Raw genomic sequence first — 23,714 nt, forward strand, 5'->3', positions numbered from 1 at the left:
ATGTCTGCTCTCATGACTGACTCCAGCCATGCTAGGAAACAAGGACACAGGCAAAATGTAGACCAGTGCCTCAAAACCATCCTTTCCCAAACTGAAATATTTTTAACATGCTCCTTAAACACAGAACAAATCAACAACCAAAAACAAACCCAAAACCCCACCATATTTTAAATAGGTTTCTAGCAACAAGTCTTTTTTTCTGTGCTTTGCCATCACACCTGTCTCAGATCAGGAATGCGGTAGAAATACAATTAAATGTGGCAGGAGTAAGAGGAGGTTATGGTTATGATGTTCCCATCACAGTGTTGCAGAAACATCCTTTGCCTATGCGCCTGCCTGTGTGGGCTTGAGGGAGGGCTGATTGCCATTGACTTAGCTGGCACGGATCAGAATCAAGATTATGAATATAGAGAAAAAAACCTTCTGGCTTTTTTGAAGGATCACTCTATGCTATGGAATATTCAATGCTGTGCTTGCTCTCTGCTTTACCTTCAGCGGATTTATTTTGGCTCCTAACTACAAAGTCTGGCTCTTTCATTCAAGCTCTATTTTTTTCCCAAACCAATTCAAACTCTGGCCCTTTTTTGGTTTAGGTTTATTGCTGTCATATGGGTCAGACCTGTGGGATTTGAACCTCCAGGATTCCTTGCAAAGAAGGCTGAAGAATGACAGGAAATCAGCTGGGAAACACCTCACACCCTGGTAGTTTTCATTATATTTTGCCCTGGCTCCTTTGCCTCTCCATTTTTAATTAGTGGCACATGCTAAAATGATAATTGAAATTCTTTTCAGAAATCAAAAGAATTCCCACTGACAACATTATTAAGTCATAATTACAGAGGATAAAAAGGTTAATAGGACTTTGAGCCAAATATCTACTCTCCATTAAATAATAACTTGACTGAACATGCTTTCCTTCCATTTTAGTAGGTTATTCTAAGTTTAAATGGATCCAGGATGACCATACACCTGTGCAAAGGGCCACTGCCAGGTCAGGTAGTTGCCACCAAGACCATTTACACTGACCTATCTCAGGACAGCTCTTGCCTGACCAGCTCAAGATGGAATTTGTCAGAGAGGTAGGACTCTTTGGGACTCTGAAAGATGTGTATTTCAGACAAAAGAAAGACAGACATATGTATATTTCAGACAGAGAAGAGCAGGGTCAAAGGGGATATTTTGTGTGAGAAAGATGTGTGGGAGGTGGCACTTTGCTGCAGAGGAAATGTAGCCACTATTGGTGGAGGGAAAATAATCAGCTTCCAAAGAAAGAGTCTTCCTTCACCCATGCTGGGCACCACATGCATGCAGAAACATATGCAAACCAGCCTGAACCTACGGAGTGCTTTGCATTTTCAGTGAAGCGAGAAACAGGGAAAAGAAACATTTTCCTCTGTATTAGCTTTAAGGATGACCATCAAGAAGACAATTATTGTAGTAGTTATACATGTTTAAAATGGATTTTAAAGCAACTGAAGGTGCAGGGAAAAAAAAAAAACCACTCCTTTTTCTGGGCACCTGCAGGCTGAGCTTCCATAGCTCCAGCACTGGGATAGTGGTCTCTTTAAACTCAGCCAGGATCTGTGCAGTAACCACTGAAGCCATACAAGGCAGGAGTTTTGCCTCGAAGTCCCGTTGTAAACCTGGCGTTCCTTTTTCCTTTTTTTCCCTTTAAAGGCTGTAAGGCATTGCCTAAGCTGTGTGGCATGCCTCAAGGCAGGCCTTTCCCTCTGCCCACGTTGCACACCACCGGTCCCGCAGGGCTCTCACATCTTGCACAAGCGTTTTCACAGGGTGAGCCCGGCAGCTCCGGCACAGGCAGCGGCTCCCGCAGACTTCCCCTTCTCCGCAATCCCCGCCCGGCCCCGGGGTCCTGCCTCTGGTAACCGCGGAGGAGCTGCCTGGGGGTGGCTCTCCCTGGCCCCCAGCGCTGGGTGCAGAGCCCAGACCGCACAGGAGGGGTGGATGAAACAGCTTGGAGGGGGCTGCTGCAAGCACTGGTCCCTTCTCACACTGAAAGCCAGAAGCACACGGGCAGGGACCTGTGCAGAGGATGAAAAAGGCCTTTTTGCTGTTCCTTTTCTGTGCACTGCATGGTTTGAGGGACAGCATGTGGCTTCAGCCTGGGAGAGCTAGGCAGGTGCTGGGTAAGGAGCAAAAAGGACTGGAAGGCACCTTTGGGGCTCAGCACATACATGGCTGCTCTCTCATCATGGACCTGAAGTCTGCTGTCATGAATATCAGTATGACTTCGAAGCACTTGCATCAACTTACATTTCTGCAATTTATTTTCAAGCTATTTAATAAGATGCCTTTTCTTTTTTTTCTGTCAGGATGCCTTTTATTTGTTTGTTTGTTTTGTCAGGAATTGCTTTTATCTCTAGCCTTCCTAGGGCTGAAAGTCCCTGAGCACATCAGCTGTGTGAGGCTCTTGCAGGTCTGTCCAATTATTTGCTGTGAATCACAATGCACCAGAGTTTCAAAGTAGATTCTCACCTCTGTTTTCTTAAGACAAGCATGAAAAAAGCCTGTTCTACAGTTATAAGAACTCCAGAATATTTTTCTCTTATTCAGTTAGTTCCTGACCTGATTGTCCTTAGATGAAAAAATTAAATTAGCCAGCATTGTGGGATAAGGGCAGTTTCGCACAAAAGGTGCGGCGAGTCTCCCACTGACTGAAGCTGACCTGGACTTTGGTGTCAATAGAGATGTGCCCTGAGACCACAACATGCTCAGTACTCACTGTTTTGTGCTGTGTTCCTTCCACTTCCTTAACAATCAATGAGAACCGAGGATTTTGAGGCTATGGTGTGCAAAACTCTATTCCTTGCTTATCTAAGTGTGCTGGGAAAAACCTTCTTGGCTTGATTGTTGCCTTTAACACCACCGCCAAAACACTGAAGACAAACAAGATTAGACCATGCAGGTTTAAGTAAAAAAGAACACACTTTATTTTATCTACAAGGCAGTACATTGTTGTATAAAAAATTAAGTGCAGATAAAGCTGCACCAAATGCTATTAAGGCAGCAAAGTCAGAGGCTGTTATAAAAACACACAAAAATAAAAAAATAAAATAAAATCAGTGTTTTGCCATATCAATAAAGATCATTGTATGGCAATACAATGAACCATGTATTTCTAAGAACCTGATTCAGTACACAAGACCCAAGTTAGGGAACAACTAGCTAGACATGGAACAGAAGAGACAACATGAACAAGACAGTGTTCTCCCAAACATATGAAGGTGCAATGCATGCTGTTACAAACCAATTAGAAACAAAACAACCACATCCACACAAATAAAAATCTCCCAAGAACAGTGTTCAAAAATATTGCTTATAAAAAAAAAAGGGGAAAAATATAAATGATGTAAAAAAAATTTAAAAAATATTAAAACCAAAAGGTCTGAAATGCTAGTGCATAGTCAATTAGCTAACATCAACATTTGTTTTTTTCCATATAAAGCTCTACTGCTCCTTTTACACTAGCAGCATGTCTACACGCTAAAGTCTGTAGCAGCAAAACACAGTATTCATTTGGCATTTACAAAATTAAATTACTGAATAAAAATATAATTTTTCTCATAAATCTATGTTTCATACAGTAATATTTTTTAAAGCAAGCTAATTACCCACCCCCCCCCAACACACAATGTATAATGGCCTAGAACCAAAACAGAAAGGATTATGTCAAGAGACATGGATGTTTGAGCATTCACGATCTTGATCAGCTTTCCCCTTTTGCACAGACAAGCGTTTGTAGTAATGCTTTTCACTTCGGCATTTTACACCAATTCATTTTGTTCAGTGATTAAAATATATCTGTTTGAGTACCTGCTCTTTTATTATTAAAAAACAAAATAATAATAAAAAAAGAAACAAACTAAACCCCACCCCTGGCTAGCACATCACTGAAATAACAATACTGGTGTATTAAGTCTGCTTGATCTCAAAAAGTACAAGAAAAATTATCATTATTATAAGACTGCACTTAAGATCATTAATTACTGATTCAAACTCAATACCTAATAATTTAGGCAAGTATCATTAAAAAAGGACAAACTCTCAAGTTGGGTGAAATCCAACAAGAATATATATATATATGCTGAGTGACTAAATGCACTTTGTGCTGCTCCCAACTGTTGTACCACAACAAAGATAGGCTCTTCTCCCATTCATGAAAAGTTCTCATGCAGAGGAACAGGAATTTCCCAGAGGAGGTGAAGTGTTCTCAAAACCATAATGCTTCTCTGTGCGTTGACCCTTTCACATGACCAGAGTCCGGGTGGGGAAGGTGGCCATGTATTTGCGTGCCTGATCCGGCAGAGCCATCTGATCCTCGATCTTCCCGCAGGATGCTGACTCCCAGGTGTTGTTCAGATGCTAAATTAGAAGAGAGGGAGAGAGATTTAGTTTGAATGCTATGTGATTTATTCAGAGTCCCAGCCAAAGCTGGGCCTGCTTGCAATTAACTGTTCCATGATCAGGCAACGGGAGGTTGTCCTGTCCCCTAAGAAATTGAAATTTCAACACAACAGGCAAAAAAATGTCACCCTGACTTCTCAGTTAGCGACCATAGGGGCAGATAGACCAGATGATCTGCAGAGGGGACACCACAAGAGATCCAAACTTTCCTGCTTCTTTCTTAGGCAGTGTCTTTTCTATAAGGCCATATCTATAGCCTTGCCTTTAATCCTTTAGGAAGGTCTTAAGAAGAATGTACTTGGCAGGTGAACTTTACAGTCAACAGAGCACAGACAGGCTACAACCCACAGTTAAAATATTCAGTATTGTGACCATGCACAAATTCCTGCCAAACCTCCATTCTAAAAATGCAGCTGCTCTGTCCTGGAGTTCCCTAAAGGAACCTGAAATCCTCGACTGCCTGACCACCACTGCCGAGGATTCCCAGGCTCAAAGCTGCTTTCACCTGTGTGCAGCGATCAGCACCCGCCCAATAGCTCAGCTCCTCTGGCAAAGGAGAAGGGAGGGGGGCTCGACTCTCAGCAGAAACAGCTTTTTAATTATCATGTAAGCCATTTCACTTTTTGTGGTATTTATGGAGGTTGCAGGCACCATTTAGTATAATGCTAAAATGAGATAAACCTATCTGCAGAGGGCTGTGTGTGCTGTATTTATTTACTCACTACACATGTGAGATATTTCTCATTGCCTTGAGCTATAAACAGCAATGAAATTTCAAAGCTCCTGGAATTTACCAGGATACACACTTATTTTTTTCTGTTGAACTCTCTCACTTACCCAGTGTGTCTGCCTTTCCATGCTGAAATTTTCTCTAAGACCTGAATAAAACCTCTATTAACACGTAGTTAGCTGTACAAATACTCTGCATTCCAAAAATGCGCTCAGTTGTGCTTATCTTTCCACAAAGTGATCCCAGTACTGCTGAATATTGAAAAGCATATGCTCAGCATCCACCAGTCAAGACAAGTCAGGAGAAACCTTCCTCTGGTCTCCATTGCATTCAAAAAGGATCATCTTTGCAGTGCAACAATTACATTGCTCAAAGAGATGTCCAAAGCCTTCCCAACCTCAAGGACACTGGGTGAATCATGATGAGTGGAGTGCAAACCATCTGCTAAGAGCAGAACTGTCCTGGCGTGCCCATGGCTCTTTCTGCCAACCTCTAGTAACCAACTTCTAGTTGCTAACTTTGCAAAAGGATCCCTGAACTATTCTCTGGCCTAAATGTTTACAGAATGCTCTTCTGACTGTAAACAGTGTTATCTAAGACATATGGATAGTAAAAGGCTGGGCAACTATGAAATGCAGATAATTTCACATAACATGCCCTAATCAGGGCACCAGCACAAACACAGAGACCGAGGTTCCTACCTTGGAGGGCTTACAGTCTAAAAGGGACAAACCCAGTGAATAACTAAACAAGTGTGTTAGTCCTCTGCAAACTTCTGTTGGGCTTCCCTAGACATGGCTTTCTCTTCTCTGTAGACAAGTTCCAAATGTTGCCTCTTCTCCTGGATGCCATTTTGCAAGCAAAACTGCTGAGTTTCATCAGGAGTTCCCTTTCTGAAGAAGAACTAGGTCAGGTCTCAAATCATGAAATATCTGCAGTTTTTGTGGGAAAGTTGCATTTGTGAAGCGAGCAGACATGCCATACACCTCTTTTCTAGAGCTGCGTACCTTGTGCTGTGGCTCAGCTGAGGGCACAGGGCAGAAAGCAGGTGTGACACACTTTCTGCGTGCCACAGACCCGCATGCAACACACCACAGCTCCTTTTATGTTTTGGTTAAACAACTTCCAGGGTAACTTTTTCAAAGGCACCTACACAAGCTGGGAACCTACAACTCCCTATTGATCCTCAGTGGGACTCGGGCACCTGTGCTTGTTTTCCCCTGCTGTTTTAGAGGTATTTGCATGAGGAACCAAATTAATGTCTGGTATAATGCCATCGGTTTTACTTAGAAGTTGGATTTATTCTGTACACCGCAAAAGCAGCTGCTAGTTCCCGAATATCTGTAATTTCCAAGGACAGAAATATGCATCTAACCAGTATTTCCCTGTGATCCCCCAAAGCTTCAATGCACCAGTCTAGAAATAAGAGATCAGCAGTCCCTTAAGTAACTGAAAACATGTAAGGAAAAGTCCGTTTATCACAGTATGTCAATTTCTGAAAAATACAAGTAACTTGAGGTAAGGAATGTCCCTATTTCATAAATTAGGCTTAATTGTTAGTATCTACACTGAGTTCTTTGTATTAACAGCCATGTGCTTACTAGAAAAAAAAAAATCTGTATCCTGATATCACCAACATCTCAGCAGGCTGCTACATGTCACTCATTCCATGGAAAGCCTGGTCTTCATCTTTAACCTGATGTCAGTGTGGCAGAAGCTGCTCAGGCAGGCAGTAACCCTCTGCCCTCCCACTGGGCTCGGCTGCCCCGGGGAGCATTGGGCAGCAGATACAGCAAGAACAGGAGGTTCAGCTCCACCCTCACTTGAGCCTGCTTGAAACAACTTCAGCTTTGCTGTAGGGACAGAGAAGTTTTCATCCATGTATTATTTTTCCCAGAAAATTACACTATTTACACTTTCCCCCACCTCCCTATTGTGACAAACTTATAAAAAGAGGCTAACTTTGCATCTCAGTGATGATGGTGAGAGCTCTGCTCCAGTGAAGAAAGAAGAATTGGACTCAAAGTAGTATGTTTTCTGATGCAGCATATTTACTAACACAGTTTTCCATTCTACCCTTGGGGAACTGAGATAACATTTAAGTGGGTATCCTTAATAAACATTTTCTGTCTGAAGCCCCGACTCCCGGCAGCCAACACAAAACAAAGCACAATGCCTCTGCCTTGCCAGCCCCGCAGCGCGGTGCCAGAGGCACGTGTGAAAGTCACGCTGATGGGAGCAGCTTTCCTTCCCTTCTTGGCAGGGAGCGCTGGGTCCTACAACCCAGGCAAGAGTGCCTTGCCAGGCCTGGTCACACACAGCTAGGGGATCTCTTGGTAAACAGGGAAAAAAGGGTCCCACAATGGCTCCTTCCACGCCAGCATTGCAACAAGTACTGCCAGGGCTCTTTCCCAGGTCAGCGGCAGTGCCCCACAGACAGTACTGCTCAACAAATGTATCAAAAGAGAAGAGACCCAGGCAGAAGGGTACAGGCATGCAGGAAAACAGCACAGAAACCCCAGCCAGAACACTCCTGTTGCAGAATGCTCATTGCATCCTCCTGACCACACTTACAAGTCTAACTCCACAAATGGATGGAAACAAGATTTTTATAACGAGAAGCCCTGACTCAAACCCCACCAAAATTGATGGATATGTTTTCATTGATCCATCTAGCTTAAATTCAGTCATGTAAGAGAGAGGTGTTCGTTTTGGCACCTAAATTCCTAGCCACTGGGAAGTGAAAGGGATTACCACAGTAAATTCTTTCCACATACACAATTTTTTCATTGCCTCACGGAGTGGGAGACTAGTTTTAATTTTGCTGTCAATTAAAAGAATTCAAACCTTTTCAGCCAGTACTTCCACTGTATTTTTCTCTTCCAAACACAGCAGTTTCTTTAAGTTAAATTTGGGAGTGGGGGAGGAGAAGAAAGCGTAGTACTACAAGTTCCCATAGGATTAAATTACAGATTAATTACATGGTACAATTCCAGCTATGTCATTCTCCCTGTCCCTTTTCTTTTTCTCTCTCTCTCTCTTTTTTTAAAACCTCAATAATCCTACTAGTACATCCTTCTCCTGGCTGCGAAACTACCTTATTTATTCTGCAATATGCCTTTGACTGCCCTCAGGCAAATGTGAACTGTAAACAAACTGTCAAAGCTGTAACTGGGATATCCAGTTAAAGCACTTTAAATAAAAACTTGGACCATCTAGAGAAAACAGACCAGAGCAAGTGAAGAAAACAATGTGGAAAGGTGCTTTTCTAACAGAACTAGTCCTTCTGCTCTTGTAGCCCAGACTGCCTTTTCATGTGCTGTTTCTATAGCTTAAGAAAGCTCCTCTGTTACAACACCTTCTGTGTTAGAAGCCAGTGCCAAAACCAAACGCTGCTGCAGTCCTGCAGTGCTGAGTTCCCAAACTGATGAAAGTCTAGTAGAATTCTTTGGGCAAAGAACTGTGTTAGAAAACAGATTTTACATCTCTGCTCTGTTGGCAGGTAGCTTCAGCAACTCCAGCAAAGCTAATGATGTTACAAACATTCTCACTAATTTAGCCAAGCTTTGTTTGTATTTAAAATAATTTTTAAAAAGCTAGTGTATTTAAAATGCTCAGACTATTAGAAGGTCTCTTATCGTGTTTTCCTGCTGCAAAAAGCTGGATTTCTTGCCAGCTTTCCCTTAGATTACATAGCATAGATTGTCTGCAGAATGTGCCACTGAAAAGAAGGCTTGCAGCAGAAATGCAGCACTTCTGAAACAGTAAAACAATGCACTAAACGAGACAATTTCCTAGCAGAATACGTATGAATAGCATAGGACAGCATATGAATAACATGGCTTTCCATTCTGTAAGGATGCAGAACTGGCAGAAACCTATCAACACCAGACAGCAAAGACTAATTAAAAACTAAAGTGACCATAAAATAATTTTTTATCTCATTTGACAAGACAGACCACTATTTCTACCCCTGTTGCTAGCTTTCCTCTGGGGCTCAGGACAGAATTCTCCTAAACTTTGGGGCTTTCTGAGTTGCTCAGAAGTACAACTTGCTAAATGTGAAAGAATAAGATAGTCCAACTTTTCAGCTTTTGTTATAAGCATGATACTAGAGCTAGAAAGAGCTATTTGATGGCATTTTTAAGAGCTTAACCCTGAAGTTCTTGCTCAGATAAAACTCCTGCTCAAGATTATGAGCTTGCCAAGTAAGAAGAATGGACAAGATATGGAAGTGGGCTAAGCATCTGCAACAAGGATATTCTTCCCCTTTCCAGTTTTGTCCTTAAGTATTTTTTAATTATTATTTATTTTTCTTCTTTTTTCCCAAAAAAGATCAGAATACATTGCTGCAACTGTGACTAATAGTTAAGCTGTCACTTTTCTTCCTGAGAGACCATCACCAGCTCAGGGCAGCTGTAACTTCCAATCTGTTTGCAACCCAAATTCTGCCTACCTGGGAGGAAAACATGCAATGACTGGCCTCTAACTTTGAACTTGCTCTGGTTCCCTCAGCTGTGGTAAGCATATCTCCTTCCTGTACACATCAGTCACTGGGGAGAGAAGGGGCAACACAGGCAAGGGAAGCCTGTGGGGCTACCTTCCCTTGCTGTGCAAATCTCAAACACAGCGTGCTTCCCCCTCTCCCTTGATTAAACAAAGAAAAGTATGAGATTTCAGGACCTTCTTCCCCTGAAAAAGGAAAAACAGAGAAAGCCTGCTGTTGCAGGAGACCATGCTGCCTTCCTGGCCATTTTGTCTACAAACAGCTGCAAATAAAACAACGTTTCATTTTTTAAACTGGGAAAATTAAGCTTCATGACAGCTCAAACACTTGAAAAAAATGTTAACCAAGTTACTGTTTTAAAATCCTTTAAACTTAACTCTTTGAAGAAAATAGCTACATAAACCGCTGAAAGTCAGGAAATTCGAGCTGAAATGTGTCAGTCTGTGGTTAAAAAATGGAAAGTGACAGGAGCTAGGGGTTGAAGAACATTCTCTTTAGCTTGCAGGGCTTCTACCTTGTGTTGTTTCCTTTGTTACTGGGGGAAGAAGATATCAAAGCAGTGCTATTTTCTTAAAAGGCTCCATTTCATGATGTCTTTTGATAGCCTGCAGGGTTAGGTGGAAGGTCTGTGATTTAGCCTACTTTTCTATCTGTTAAAATGTCTATGTTAGGATAGTTTGTATTACGTACTGCTACAGAACATAATGTGAAATAAAATTTAACTTTAACATAGGAAGGGCCAGAAACAGAGAGGTTTTTATGTAACCTCTTACAAGGCAAAATTGAAGTACATGCTCAGTGCAGATCATCTGTTTGTCTTGGTATTGGAGTACCTTATCCCAAAATCTTAGCCCTTGAAAAAGGTGTTAGTGAGATCAAAATCTCCCTGACACGCAACTAAGTGACAAAAATATAGGGTGCAAAAATACAGGTTTTAACTAACCCCATGAATACAAACAGAAATGTTTGGGATCCCTGCAACGGAAAGAAAGTCTACACCAAGGCAACATGTGGGTTTGGTGATACATTCTTGTTCCTGCCAGTCTGATAATACTCAATGCACAACCATGAGATTTGTCACATAGGACAGAAGAGCAGGCTGAACCTCCACACCTTACCAGAAAGATCTCACACAAAACTGCCTTTACATCCAGTGTCTGAGGGAGACTTAACAGGGGATTGAATGAGGATAAAGCCCAAACTCTTCTTGGGTCTATGTTGGCTTCTTCTCCCTTTTCTCTTTTTTCTTCCCTTCTCCTTTCTCCCGTTGCTCTTTTGGTTTGGAGCACCAAACTCCAGTGGTGTTACAGGGAGCTACCTGACCTCACATGCCAAATGATGCAACATGCTGCTCCTGCTAAGTGATGGTGAATCATGTTGTGCTATCTGATATGGTCATCAGCTGCTATTTACTAAATGGCATATGATCAGTCGTGTACCCAAAATGCAGTAAAAAATATATCATTAGAGATGTGTTTGAACATTTGCTACTCTTGCCTTCTTTGGAATTTAACAGCAAAACAATAAGTAATCAAGGATTTTGATCAGTTTATTGCTAGCCAAATATCTTTGTGCAAATGTAGTGCAAATTATTAAAGCAATGGAAAACTGTGGCTGGTAAAAATATTGCCTCCCTCTTTTCTAAGTTCAAATTTACAAGAAAACGGAATTTTAAGAACCAAGTATATTAAAAGTACCCCCAAAGTTTAGTGCTGTCTATGTTTCTCTCTTCCCTCTCCATGCACAGATCCCAAGGTGCAGAGATCACTGTAATTCTTTCTTGGACTGAAGTCAATGAGAATTTGCCTAAGTAAGAGCAGTTGGATCGGGACCAAAATATTAACAGCAGCAATGTCAACATATGCAGACACAATTGAATTTCACCCACATGAGTTCTCTCATGCTTAATGTCTACTTTCATGGGATCAGTGGATTTAGTCCAATATTAGTTTGTGTACATGCATGCGTTCATGTATGAGGGTGAGATACCAAACCCTAAACCAGGAAGGGTAGAAAGCAAAGGAAAGTAACGTGCTAAAATCTGCTCGTGTACAAAATGCAAACAGTAAAAACGACAAGCACAAAGGCTAATGTTTTCCATGGCTTTGCACCTTTTAGACACGCTATACCCTAGATATATGAGTCCATTTACACTGAGGTGGAGGAGGGGAAGCACTAGGGACAGAGCAGCAGCAGTTTCTGGTGTGAACAGTGCCAGACTTCACGTCCTTTCTGAGCTGCACAGGGCCACACTCCTCCCTGTGACACAAAGCCAAGCAGCTTCACCATTACTTTTAACCACGACAGCAAGTCCAAACCAGAGACTGCAGCCACTGGCAGGCAATACTGCATTGTTACAAAAAGTCTGTATTTCATTCTGAAAAAGCTGTCTGTGCCACCATCACAGAAACCCCAAGCCTCATTCTTCATTTAAGATGGCATTTCAGCTGAAAAGCTCAATGTTTCATCAGCAGAGAACAATTTTACCTTCATACTAGTACACCAAGAAGCTGCCTACTAACTATTCATTTTGGGGCTTTTTACAACTACTTTTTCTTTCTGTTCAACACACTTTAAACACTGAGAGGAGTTGGGAAGTCCTTTTTAACTCAGTTCCTACTTAAGAAAAGGTCCTCTTTATCCAAACAATGAGCATACCTGACTTTTAACACTGTTTTCCTGAGCAAGGACTGAAGAATTGAATCCAGAATGATCCACAAATTGACTCATGTAAACTTCCTGAACAAAATCAGCATGAGTGAGGACAGAAGGTTAAACAAGCCCCTTCGTTTACAACAGCTTGTAAAAAAATTATTTTTAGATAGCAGGAAACATAACACCAGTACACCAAAGATCAAAAGATCCTATTTTACAGACCTCTCAGATCCTTCTTTTTTATTACAGCCAGAGTGCAGGCAGCTACCACTAACAGGACAACACACAGCCTGTGATGTTTAGCTACCTGAAAATCTTGCCCTAAATCTGTGAAGGAGCCCAGAGTTTGGATGGGATCACGGTTCAGACACGTGTTGGGATACAGAAGGGCTGAGCTGGTGGGGACCAGCAGCCTCCTCCCACACACCCACCAGGGAGCTCCAGCAAACCCCTGCAAAGCTGGAGATCCAGGCTCCTTTGCCACGAGGTGGGTCTGAATTCAGCCCCTAGACCAGGGGCAGTGGACCTGCAAACCCTTCTCTTGGCTGTCTACCACAGTGCAGCCAAGAAACACAGCTCACAAGGGAAGAGCAGATGAGCAATACTTGAGTGCGAATCTTTGGCCTCTACAGACACCCCCATGCCAAGGGGAGCCCTGGTCCCTGCTCTCCAAAGTTGTTTTTCATCAAATGATTCTGCAGCACAAAATACAAGCTCACTCCATGGCAAACTGTGCCAAATGGGGACATGTGTAAAATTTTACTATCTCCTTTTTTAATGCCTGGCTAGAAATGCTTAATCAAAACCAGTCTTTATTCATTCCAACAAATCCTAATGTAAATTCTGGACAGAGGGAGGAAAGAAAGGATTAGCCATGTGGACTATCTGTCTGAAAGTCAGGAACTATAGAGTTACAATTTCCTTCCTGACAGTGACTCACCCTGGGGAATGAGACATTTTCCTTTAGTTCTCCCATGTGGAGAAAGGCTACAAAATCACTTAGTCATCTACCTCAGAAATACAGAAATTATGTTTTATTTTCTGAATGACTCGCTGTGGGTTCCAGCCTAAGTACACAAGAGCTGCCAAACTGGCTGCTTGTGACTTTGGTGGGCTTTGGATCAGCCCCTGTGAACAGCTCTATTTTAAAGTACAGAAAATGTCGATGTTTGTTAACACTTGGCAAAAGCACAGACATAAACCCCAGCCTCACATCTGACTTAGATTACAACAATTACACATTTAGCCTTCACTGGAGAAAGGCCATCCTGATGCTGGGCTGGATGGGCAATACTGGTCACACCTGTGCCAGCCAGGCAGTGCTGGAGTCTCTCCTCTCACCCCCAAGGGCACTCACAAGTTCTGGCCACCACTACACCACTCAAATCTCTAAAACAGCAGTGCCACCTACAAGAAGTCTATTAAAAAAAATCCCCTCTGGTCCATGTTAATTCTCAATCCACCAATTTCCCACTGCACCCAGCTGAGTTACATACAATATCCCACACACAGGGCTGTGCCCTGTTTAGCTTCCTGGCTCTGCTGCAGCCACTGTGCCCCCACGCTCCACAGGCAAAGTGAAATCCTCAGCCACATTCATCTCAACATTTCATTCTTCCATACCCAAAACTTAAAATCGGTCAGTGAGAAAGCTATATATATATATATATATATGTATATATGTATTTTTATATATAGAGGATACTTTTATCAAAGAATAATTACCTGTAGAGGACTAGCTAGTGGTCTGTTTCTAGGTACTGCAACTGTTTTGTGAAAACTATCATCATCTTCAGACACAGGCATCTTTAAAATGGAACTGGTAAGAAGATTCTGAACAGGAAAAGAAAAAATAAAAAGGTTTTCAGCAACTCATGAGAACAACCTGAACTGGAATGCACTCAGCTTGAGTGCAGAAGTTGATACACTGGGCACAGCCACAGATGAAGAGCAGACCTCAGGCTGCTGTCCCTGGACTCAGCCTTGCAGGAGCATTGCCCTGTGCAAAGATTTGCCATCCAGCGAAAATCCCAAGTTCAAGAATAACAGTAACACTGAATAATTACTGTGCTCATGCAAGGTCTCCATTGCAAAAACCAAGAGAGAGTCTCTCTTTCTTTTTCACCAGTTTTTAACTCCATGATCTAGTCATTTCTACACACAGGTGCAGGCATCCTTCAAGTGTAGGCTCTTCAAAGTCTGTGGGCTGCCAAATGACAGCAACTTCTGTAACCTTCTATAGGCATCAGTGATAATTAAGAGTTGTATTTTGCTTTTTATGCTTCATGTACAGGAAAATGATAAGGAAAGAAGGAATAAAGCCTACTTGTGAAGAAAATCAGAAATAATACTCTCTCTTGCATTTAAGAATTGAACAGAGACGTAAAAAAAAGAATTCCTTTGATGGTGTGAAAACTTATACTTACTGGCACATCTTCCATAGTAGACCCCGGTGTAAAGAGCTGTGTGTTCAGGTTTTCTCCTTCCCAGTGATTTGAGCAAAAAAAATTTCCAGCTTTATCTGTTGGGGACTCCACCTTAAAGCAAAAAAGGCATGATTCAACCACTACATAACTGACCAGGAGATTTCTGTCAGTTGCTTAACAAATTGAACAAGTCTTCTTCACAGAGGTGCATAATGTATGTTTACAGCAACGCTTTTTACAGCCCCCTTGCTCTTTGCAGAAGAAAAAAGTTCAAGGTTCTCCAAAAAAATCCCCATCTAATAAAACTTTGAATACTTGCACTCAGTGCTCTGTCAGTATTCAGGAGTTTAATCCCCTAGAAAGGATTGAGAATATATGTATTTTTAGAACTTTAGTGACAAAGTAATATAATGCAATGTCCTCAAATGTTCAGGTTTCTAAGTCACTCCATGGAGCTTGGTCCCCATGGGGTTCTTCTATACTTTTCACCAATATTTGAAAGATTCAATCCAAATTCATATCTAATTTTTCTTTTCTTTTTAAGTTTCAAACGAAAACTGCATTAGAACGGCCCAAGCAAACCCCCGCTGAAAACAGCAGAAAGACTTCTATGGAAATCAATGGGAGATGAATTAGACATGGTTAGTGTACTATATGGAACCGACACTAAGATCTTGGGGCTCACATGAAAGAAAAACAGACAGCTATTTAACAGAAAAGGCATTGCTATAAGTTTCTCAGCAAAGAGTTCTGAATTAAATTGCCTCAGGTAAGTTTGAGATTTACCTCTTGTTTGATTTTCTTCAGCAAAGGGGGTCCACTTTCATGTAGCCCAGCCACTATTGCAGATTCCTCCGACTCCTGCTTGATAACATCCTGCAGATCTTCTACAAGATGAGTTGGAGTTTGAGGCTGAAAGAAAGAAACGTTATATCCAAGTCCCAGAACATCCCTCTGCACTAATATCAAAGCAACTTTTATCATTGTTTCCTTCTTACCAGCATCTTCAAAGGACCGTATTTGATTTCCTGAGCTGCAAGTGCGTTTTTGAATGGAGTGGGTGTTCTTGGAGAGCTTTCTAATATCGACCTCTTGATTGCTGGAGTCCTGAAACTTTAAAAAGAAGGAAAGGAACTTTAAAGGAACATACTTGGAAATACTACCTCTTTACAGAAATGCGTGCATACAGGCGGTATTGTTGTAAAGACTTTGGAAAATATTTCCCTGTGATCCTATAATCTATTTTGCTTTTACAGCAGAACATCTATTTGACTGTGATAATGTGTAATGACTTTATTTTAAAAACTGGTGAACCTATATGCATGGTTTAATAACCTACCTCAATAGTCATAAAGTGGAAGTTTTACTCCCAACTAAGAAAAATCTGAATGTGCGAGCAAACAATTCTGCAGGAAGCACAGAATCATAGAATGGTTTAGGCTGGAACAGTCCTTAAAGATCATCTAGCTCCAAACACCCTGGCACAAGCAGGCACACCTTCCATGAGATCAGGTTGCCCAGGGCTTCATCCAGGGATAGGCCATTCACAACTTGTCTGGCCAGCCTGCTCCAGTGCCTCACCACCCTCCCAGTAAAGAATTCTTTCCTTGTATCTAATCTAAACCCACCCTCTTACAGCCTAAAGTACATGCTGACCCAGCACCTTGGCTGCATGCAGATGTGAAGAAATGGACCCTCATGAGCTCAACAAGACAACAGACTTACACATGGTTTTCCTTCTGAGCCTTGAAAGCCTGGTCCCTGTGGAAGGGGGTGGAAACTGCCATCTTATGGCCACACACCGGGGTGGAGGTAAGCGCAGGGGTGTCCAGGTTCAAGTTTTCGTGATTGGATGAGGTGTTTAAGAACTGCACGTGAGGAAAGAAAAAATTAACAGGAATGTCCAGATAACATGGCTGGCTCTTAAGCTGACATTATTGAATAAAAGAAAAATAAATGTTTTTCTTCTGGTTGACATGAGTCACTCTCCTGACCCTATGATGCGAGTAGGGGTATGTGGGCTACCTGACTACATTGTGAAAAAATAGTCAATATTTGGCTCAGGAATATAGAAAGGGAAATTCTAAAGGAAATGTCACTCTGTTTCAATGAGAAATACTTTCCCCCACTTTCAGAGCCCGATTTGGATTTTCTCCAAACAAATTTTAATTAAGACCAGTGTGCCCAAGAAAATGAGTGAAAATGAGCAAGGGATGTTTCAGAAATAACCCCACAGGAAACAGGGTTAAATTCCACAAATATTTACATGGGGCATCTAGGGGCTTTTAGGGCACTAAATAATGTGTTTATGACAGGAAAATAAATTTCCTATCATCTCTCTCAAAAGCAAGTACTTCATTTTCAGAGCATAAAATGAAAGCTGCCACCTGTGACGGGTGTGTGGAATGCTTTGGAATGGAAACAGCTGACTGAAAAAGAGGCAGCACTATTTTTTTGGAGAAAACTGCTCTTGCATGGATTCTATCTAGTAACCTAAAATATTGTTTCTATGTCTAGTGTCTACAAATCTGTGAGCATAGTGCTATCCTTTATTCTGACAACAATTCAATGTATTCTCTTCTAAATTCAATCAATTTATAAAAATGTGGCATGTAAGAAAATCTGGCTTTCACTGGAAAAATGGCATAGGATTAAAATAGCTAATAGGTAATGGGAAATACAGTGGGAAATCATTACATGAAATCTTTTACTATCCTTCATGACATCAAAGACTAAAGCAAACCAGCACAGACAAACAAAAAATCCAAAACACTTTTAAATAGTGTTACAGCTGTGAAACAAAGCAACCATCATCATGAATTTGAAAGTGCATGCCAGGCCATTTTAACAGGCCATTTTCCTCCTCATTCCTATTCCACTCCAACTCTCATGGCCTGTGTGGCAAGGATGGGCATATGTGATTTGAATTTTCTGTTGTCAGTTTGTCTCACAACCTGAATGCTATTTAAATGCAGTTTGGGGTTTTCTAGTCAATGAAACATACTGTAAGTGGACAGAGATGGAAAGTATCACAGGTGATCAGAAATGTTAAACTCTAGTAGTTGGAGTTAGCAGGAAGAGTAAAGTAAGGAGTCACACTCCCCTACAAAAAAAAGACCCAAAAAGGCAAAAAAACCAAGACACAAAAAACCAAGCCCCACTGATGAATTTAAAAGACAAGAATCAACAGTTAGATTGCTGATTAACTAAACTCAGTGGTGAAGACTAGGAGCAGTGAGAAGATTCAAACACGGAGTGAAATCAACAAGCACAACGGTAATTAGTCATTTGTTCCAAAGGATTAGTTTCTAAATTGTTAAGAGTGGGGTGACTTTTGAGAATTAGTAACATCTGTGCAGAAGTCTTGATCTACCTGCGAGGGAGAGAAGGGCAGGCTTTTGACAGGGGAGCGCTTAGGAGGAGTTGAGCTGCTGACGTCAGCTAGGACCAAGGTGCTACCGTGGCCACTTTCTAAGGGGCTGCAGTGCCCTCTCCTTCTGCGAAGAAGGACCCACGGAGCTGCACTGCCCTGTGAGGCAGATGAGGTCTTTGGTGAGCCAAGAGAGCCCTGACTCGACATGACTTTGCTCAAATTTGTGGTGGACTGTCCTTGAGGTCTACAAGCACTGGCCCCTCTTTGCTGAAGCTGTGCGACTGTGCCTGAGGGAGCTCTGCTAGTCGGAGTGTCTGTGTCTTCAAAGAATTCAAAACTGCTGAGATCACCCCATGATGAAGGATCCTGAAACAACGTGGGAGGCACGGAGCTATAAGACAGTGTATAGTGCCACCTCATGAAAATACAGTGCTAGGATATGCCTGTAACCAACAACAACAACAACAACAAAGTTTTTCCCAGTTCAGTTCAGCTTGACCCTGTTCATGGGAACAGCAACACTGTGAACACAATTTGTGTTTTCAATAGTACCTTGATCTTATCAAACTGTCTGACATCCTAACAGTGTTGCTGGCAACTGAGTCCCTAACAAATGAGTCAAATTATGTCCTCACTATTTGCTTGCCTAGTGTTTTCTGCTTGGTATGATGATGGTGCCTTTTGTTATAAAAAAAAGTGTGCTGTAGACCGAGACTGGCCTCCTCCTAACATGCAGTGCTGCTCTGGATGTGCTGAAAGGGAAATAATACCATATGAAGCAGACACCTCTGCTTCTGAAGGAGGTTGCCACCAACAAACTAATTCAATGTGCTACTCCTTGACATGTAGCATCCCAGAGACTGCAATAAGAACAGGTCCATGTCAATGTCAGTCAGATGCTTGACATTTAAATGTGTGTTTACAGTCTTTCACATATGCCAGGGCAAGCTCCTTAAACTTTGAGAATCAGCTATTGAGGCTACAACTAAAAATTCTAGAGAATGTTGCAGATACATGAGCGGCTGCACACAAACCTACGGCATGTGTTGCTTCAAATATCAGTAAATATCATATAATTGTTTAAAATTTTTTGCATATCTCTGATTTTCTTTTAAGGAGACTTAACATTGAGAGACTCTTTCAAGCTCCTATTGTGCAGCTTGCCAAAACTCACACTCCTGTTCTAAGATGTAGCACAAAAAAGCATATGCATCCTTGCTTGAGGGCTTCATTTACCACCAGCTGTGTTTTGTCATGTCAGAATATAAGCTTGAGATCCTGGAGTAACTCAAAGTTACGCAGGAAAAGACCAAAAACCACATTTAGGATAATCCCAGCTCTTCACCCCTTACTCCTTGACCATGCACAAATCCACCTGAGGCAGCAATTTTACTTACGGAGTCTATTAACTGGAGTGTTTCAGCAAATTCTAAGAGATTCTTAACATTATCCAGGATGTTGCTCTGGTGAACAATCATGCACCGTGCAGGGGATGCACTTTCCTCAGGTAGGCAACCGTGATCCACCGGTGGAGATGGAGTACAGTGGTGATGCTCCCCCAAACAGGAAACAGGTGCACTGTCACCACTGGTCCTGGTATTGTCAGCAATTGTGGTGCTGTGCCAGCCTGGGTAGTTTGATGTGTGGTTCTGTGTCTAAAGGAAGAAGAAGAAAAAAAAGAAGAAGAAAAGGGAGGGGGAAAAGGCAGAAGGAACTTAGCAATGAAATTGCACAAGGTGTCAGATGCCACTGGAGGAAAGATAAAAGTAGTTGCATCATCATCTAAAAGCTTATGCCTATGAAACAATTGTCAAGATGTTTCCTTTCATCAGTGCAAGATCTTGTTTTAAGTAATACTGGCATTGTGTTTGTTATCCCAAAGTTACCTCATAATTTACTTCCAGGATTATAGGCATATGTCATTACTAACACATAATCAATTCATACTTTGTTACTCCAAGTGCTCAAAAAGTGTCTGCAAGTCCTTTTCTGTAAGAAGCAAGAAACGGCAGGATTTCCCTACTGAGTGCTCAGCACTGTAGAAGGCTACAAGTTTTTAGAGTTAGAGTTGCTTTTGTCTGCCTATCTCCTTTTCTTCTGCTATCCCTGTCTAATGCTACAGCTTACGCCAATGCAATGAAGAGGCTGTCAAATCAACGTGGTTAGGAAAGCAGAAGAACAAATTAACAGAAGTTTCTTTCCAGTGTGATCATGCAACAGAAGAAATTGCAAAACATTAACTAAAGTTAAAAAGTGGCCAAACTAACGTATCATGCATGCAGTTCTTTTACCATTAATTTAAATATTACCCAAAAAATCTGCTGGCTATCACCTATCTTCAAATTGATTTTGAGATTCTTGGCTTTGGCGACAGTGTTAAGTAGTTATACAAGGGTTTTCACACATTAACATCCAATGGCATATACAATGGAGTATGAGAATTCAGTAATAGCCAGCACTTGCTCCACGCATGCAGTTATGAAGAATCTAACATTATTTGGAGGAGTAAAACAAATTCTCAAACATGCACCATATCTGAAGCTTACAAAGTGTACAAAACACAGCTGAAGGAAAGAATACAACAGAGAAGAAAAATCTAATGCACAGGCACTACATTTTCACATGAACCATTGCACACCTTCAGAAACACAGATCTCGTTATTGATTAAAGGTCTGTAGGATTTTCAATTTTTGTACAATCATCATGTTTCCGATATTACATCACGTTACAGAGCCCAATCCTGCTCCCACTTTGCAAAGTAAGATACCTGCAAAATTTTTAGATTTTTTTTTCCATAAAAGAATTTATGAAGCAGATACAGATTATATATGTGCTATGTTTCATTGTTTTAAAACGGAAATATAGAGCCTTGATTAGTATTGAAGGCAGAGGGGGAGTAAAAAGTTAAAAAGACAAGCACTGGGGTAAGGCTGCTATCCCTCCATCCAAGCACACAGTGACAATCTTACTGGTAATGCCTGCTGCCCTTTCAGTTCATTCTCAGTCGACATTAGTAGCAACTCTAATTCCTTTATTCGCTTTTCTTTCTCAGGGTCTTCATCATTATAGTGTCTCTGAAATTAAGAGTTAAGGGAAAAGAAAAGATAAAGGTCTGATAGGATGTAGCAACTAAAATGCTCATGGTTTGCCGACCTGTGATTATAATAGCCAAATTAGATTCAAAGATGAAATAAATGTCAATTGTGTTTTCCACTACCAAAGTCTCTGCTGAATTTCAGTATAGATATTTGAAATGGAGAAAGTGAAAGCTATCACACCAGATGTCAACTACTTCATTTTAAATCCACTTCAGAAGGAGCAATTATTAGCCATGTTAGAACTCCCCGACCTTCCCCATTTGCTCTTTTCACCACACTTAATACATTACAATGTTTCCTTAATGTACAATATCTGCATTTTAGTTTATCAAATATTTAAGAAATTGACTCTTGAAATGAGGTTCAAGTTATCTACCTGGATAGCTGCAGCAGCTGGCTGAGGTACATTGACAATATTTACATGCAGTGCTACTGGATATGGGATCTGACCAGGAACCTAGGTCAAAAAACAAAACATTTATTATTTTGATCATATTATCTGCTTGCATTGTCAATTTGTGTTAAGCATACTTTGGTTTTAGGTACTTAATATTTGTAGTCTGTGGAGATGAAATAGCAAAAAAACTAAAAATGTTTACAAGAAAAGTAATTGGGTTTTTAGGAATATGACAGCGAGCATTAGAGAGGAAGAAAGAAAAACGATATACAAAATATCTACCCTTCCTGAACAAGAAAAGATGAATAATTTTGAATAATAAGATGAATAAAGACACATTTGTAAGGATTTTCTAAATTGAAATGAAAAAGCAAAAGATGCAGTTTACTATCATCTAAAACTCTACAATACAACTGTCTGAAGGAGGAGCCTGTTTCATTATTAATAATTAATAGAAAAGAAATCTGATTTAAAATAATACTCATTCATTTGGTTACAACAGGCAACCCACAAACAGAATACTACTAAAGAGAACGTGGGAGATTTCGACATGGATCACAGAATTAACCAGATTCAACTGATATTCAAGAAGTTTAATATTCACAACTCTAAGAAATATGTGAACTGCTCCTGAGACATTAAACCCCCTGTACCTGGTTCCACCACCTGAATGCCACCAGCTTGAAATGCACTTATTTTCACCACTGAATGAAGTAAAAGTCAAAGAAATCCTCATCTGACATCGAACACATCCAAGTCCACCAAGACAAAGAAAATCCTTCATGCTGAAACCAGGCATTGCTAAACTGCACCCATCTGTCCAAGGAGGGAAAGCAAGCACCCCCAGCACAGCCCTGTGTTCAGGCACTCACGTTCTGTGGCTCAGGGATGTGGTAGTAGGGGTAGTCACTGCTCAGCGGGGGCTGGCTGGCCACCGGCAGCTGGGCGGGTGGTGACGGGTTGTGAGCAAAGGCCATCAGGTGGTTGTTTTTCTGAAAGCCAGTGGCTGCTGAGGAGTGGCAAGCCTTGGAGGACTCCTGCAGGTAGCCCTCCTGCTCAACCTTTCGGCGCATGGTGGAGTTCCAGTGGTTCTTGATAGCATTATCAGTTCTGCAACAGAAATACAGATGCTCGAGGAGTTTCAAAAACGAGCATTTCCAACTTAGACAGGTCAATGGGCAGGGAACTGCCATTGGCATTTCTGTTAAAACCCAGAGCTCCCCTCTGACCTTCCTCCTACCCCTACCACTACAAATGCCACTCCAAACTTCTCAAGAAAGATGCTATATAAATAAGTATAAAAGTCAGGGAAGAAGGAAAATGGGCTACAGTTGTTTACATACTTTTTAAAGCAATCTCTCATTACTTAGATCCTCAAATTGTAAGGAATTGCTAACTTCATCTTCACCTCATTCCCATGAAGTGAGGAGACAACAAAGGCTAACATCTCTTTGAGGTTACCCTAAAGGAGTGCCAATATCATCTTCCTATATCTTAATATTTCAGTGGAGTCTGATTGTGTCTCATTGCTGGAAAGAAAGACTGTGGGGAACAGCTGTGAATAGACTAACTTCCAAGCAACTTTCCAGCTGGTCACCTAGACAACAACAACATCATGCTCAGTACACAAAAACTCAGTAAACAAAACTGTTGGAATTTTTCTTAGATGCAGAAAAACTGAGATTCAAATTCTCACATATATGAGTCAGGAAAGGCAAACTTACCAAGTTTGTGAGATTTAAGAGTACGCTTCTAAACAGCTCTGCTATTTGAAAAACATCACCACTGCATGATATCATTCAAAGTAGTATCTGTGATGTGTGGAAGCTACTAAAATATTTCCAAGGGCTAATTCCTTTCTTGTTATCTTCTAGAAGGTGAAAGCAGCCCAGGGGATGACTGCTTAAAAGCCTATCATGATCTTGGGCCTTGTATTTTAGGTCTTGAAGGTGTTTTATCAAATAGCAGGAAAAAAAAGTAGGAAGGGAAACCTCTGCCTTGCTTATATTATTTGCTTACCCACATTTTGAGTCACTTTTAATCACAGCAAATAAGACACTAAATCTTTGAGGTTATATACAAGCTGTACAAAAGCTTTCAGT

The 23,714-nt window shown here is 41.2% G+C and overlaps 1 protein-coding gene across 3 annotated transcripts in view; it reads right to left on the bottom strand.

Moving 5' to 3' along the window:
- Positions 1 to 2,798: 2,798 nt before the first annotated feature.
- MYB (MYB proto-oncogene, transcription factor) overlaps positions 2,799 to 23,714 on the bottom strand; it is a gene marked incomplete at its 5' end in the record, with an annotated part of 28,133 nt that continues 7,217 nt past the window's right edge. Inside the window, 11 exons of one of the 3 annotated variants that reach the window (XM_083856551.1) lie at positions 2,799 to 4,383; positions 14,043 to 14,150; positions 14,744 to 14,854; positions 15,530 to 15,655; positions 15,742 to 15,856; positions 16,469 to 16,611; positions 18,117 to 18,482; positions 19,514 to 19,771; positions 21,087 to 21,191; positions 21,592 to 21,672; positions 22,485 to 22,722. In XM_083856551.1, the coding sequence (XP_083712677.1) occupies positions 4,267 to 4,383; positions 14,043 to 14,150; positions 14,744 to 14,854; positions 15,530 to 15,655; positions 15,742 to 15,856; positions 16,469 to 16,611; positions 18,117 to 18,482; positions 19,514 to 19,771; positions 21,087 to 21,191; positions 21,592 to 21,672; positions 22,485 to 22,722 (1,768 nt within the window). In that variant the 3' untranslated portion in view covers positions 2,799 to 4,266. The remainder of the gene's footprint in view (positions 4,384 to 14,042; positions 14,151 to 14,743; positions 14,855 to 15,529; positions 15,656 to 15,741; positions 15,857 to 16,468; positions 16,612 to 18,116; positions 18,483 to 19,513; positions 19,772 to 21,086; positions 21,192 to 21,591; positions 21,673 to 22,484; positions 22,723 to 23,714) is intronic. The other 2 variants (XM_083856552.1, XM_083856553.1) reach the window with 2 other exon arrangements.

Source organism: Zosterops lateralis (genome assembly GCF_965231275.1).
Source record: "Zosterops lateralis genome assembly, chromosome: 3".
Lineage (NCBI taxonomy): Eukaryota > Metazoa > Chordata > Aves > Passeriformes > Zosteropidae > Zosterops > Zosterops lateralis.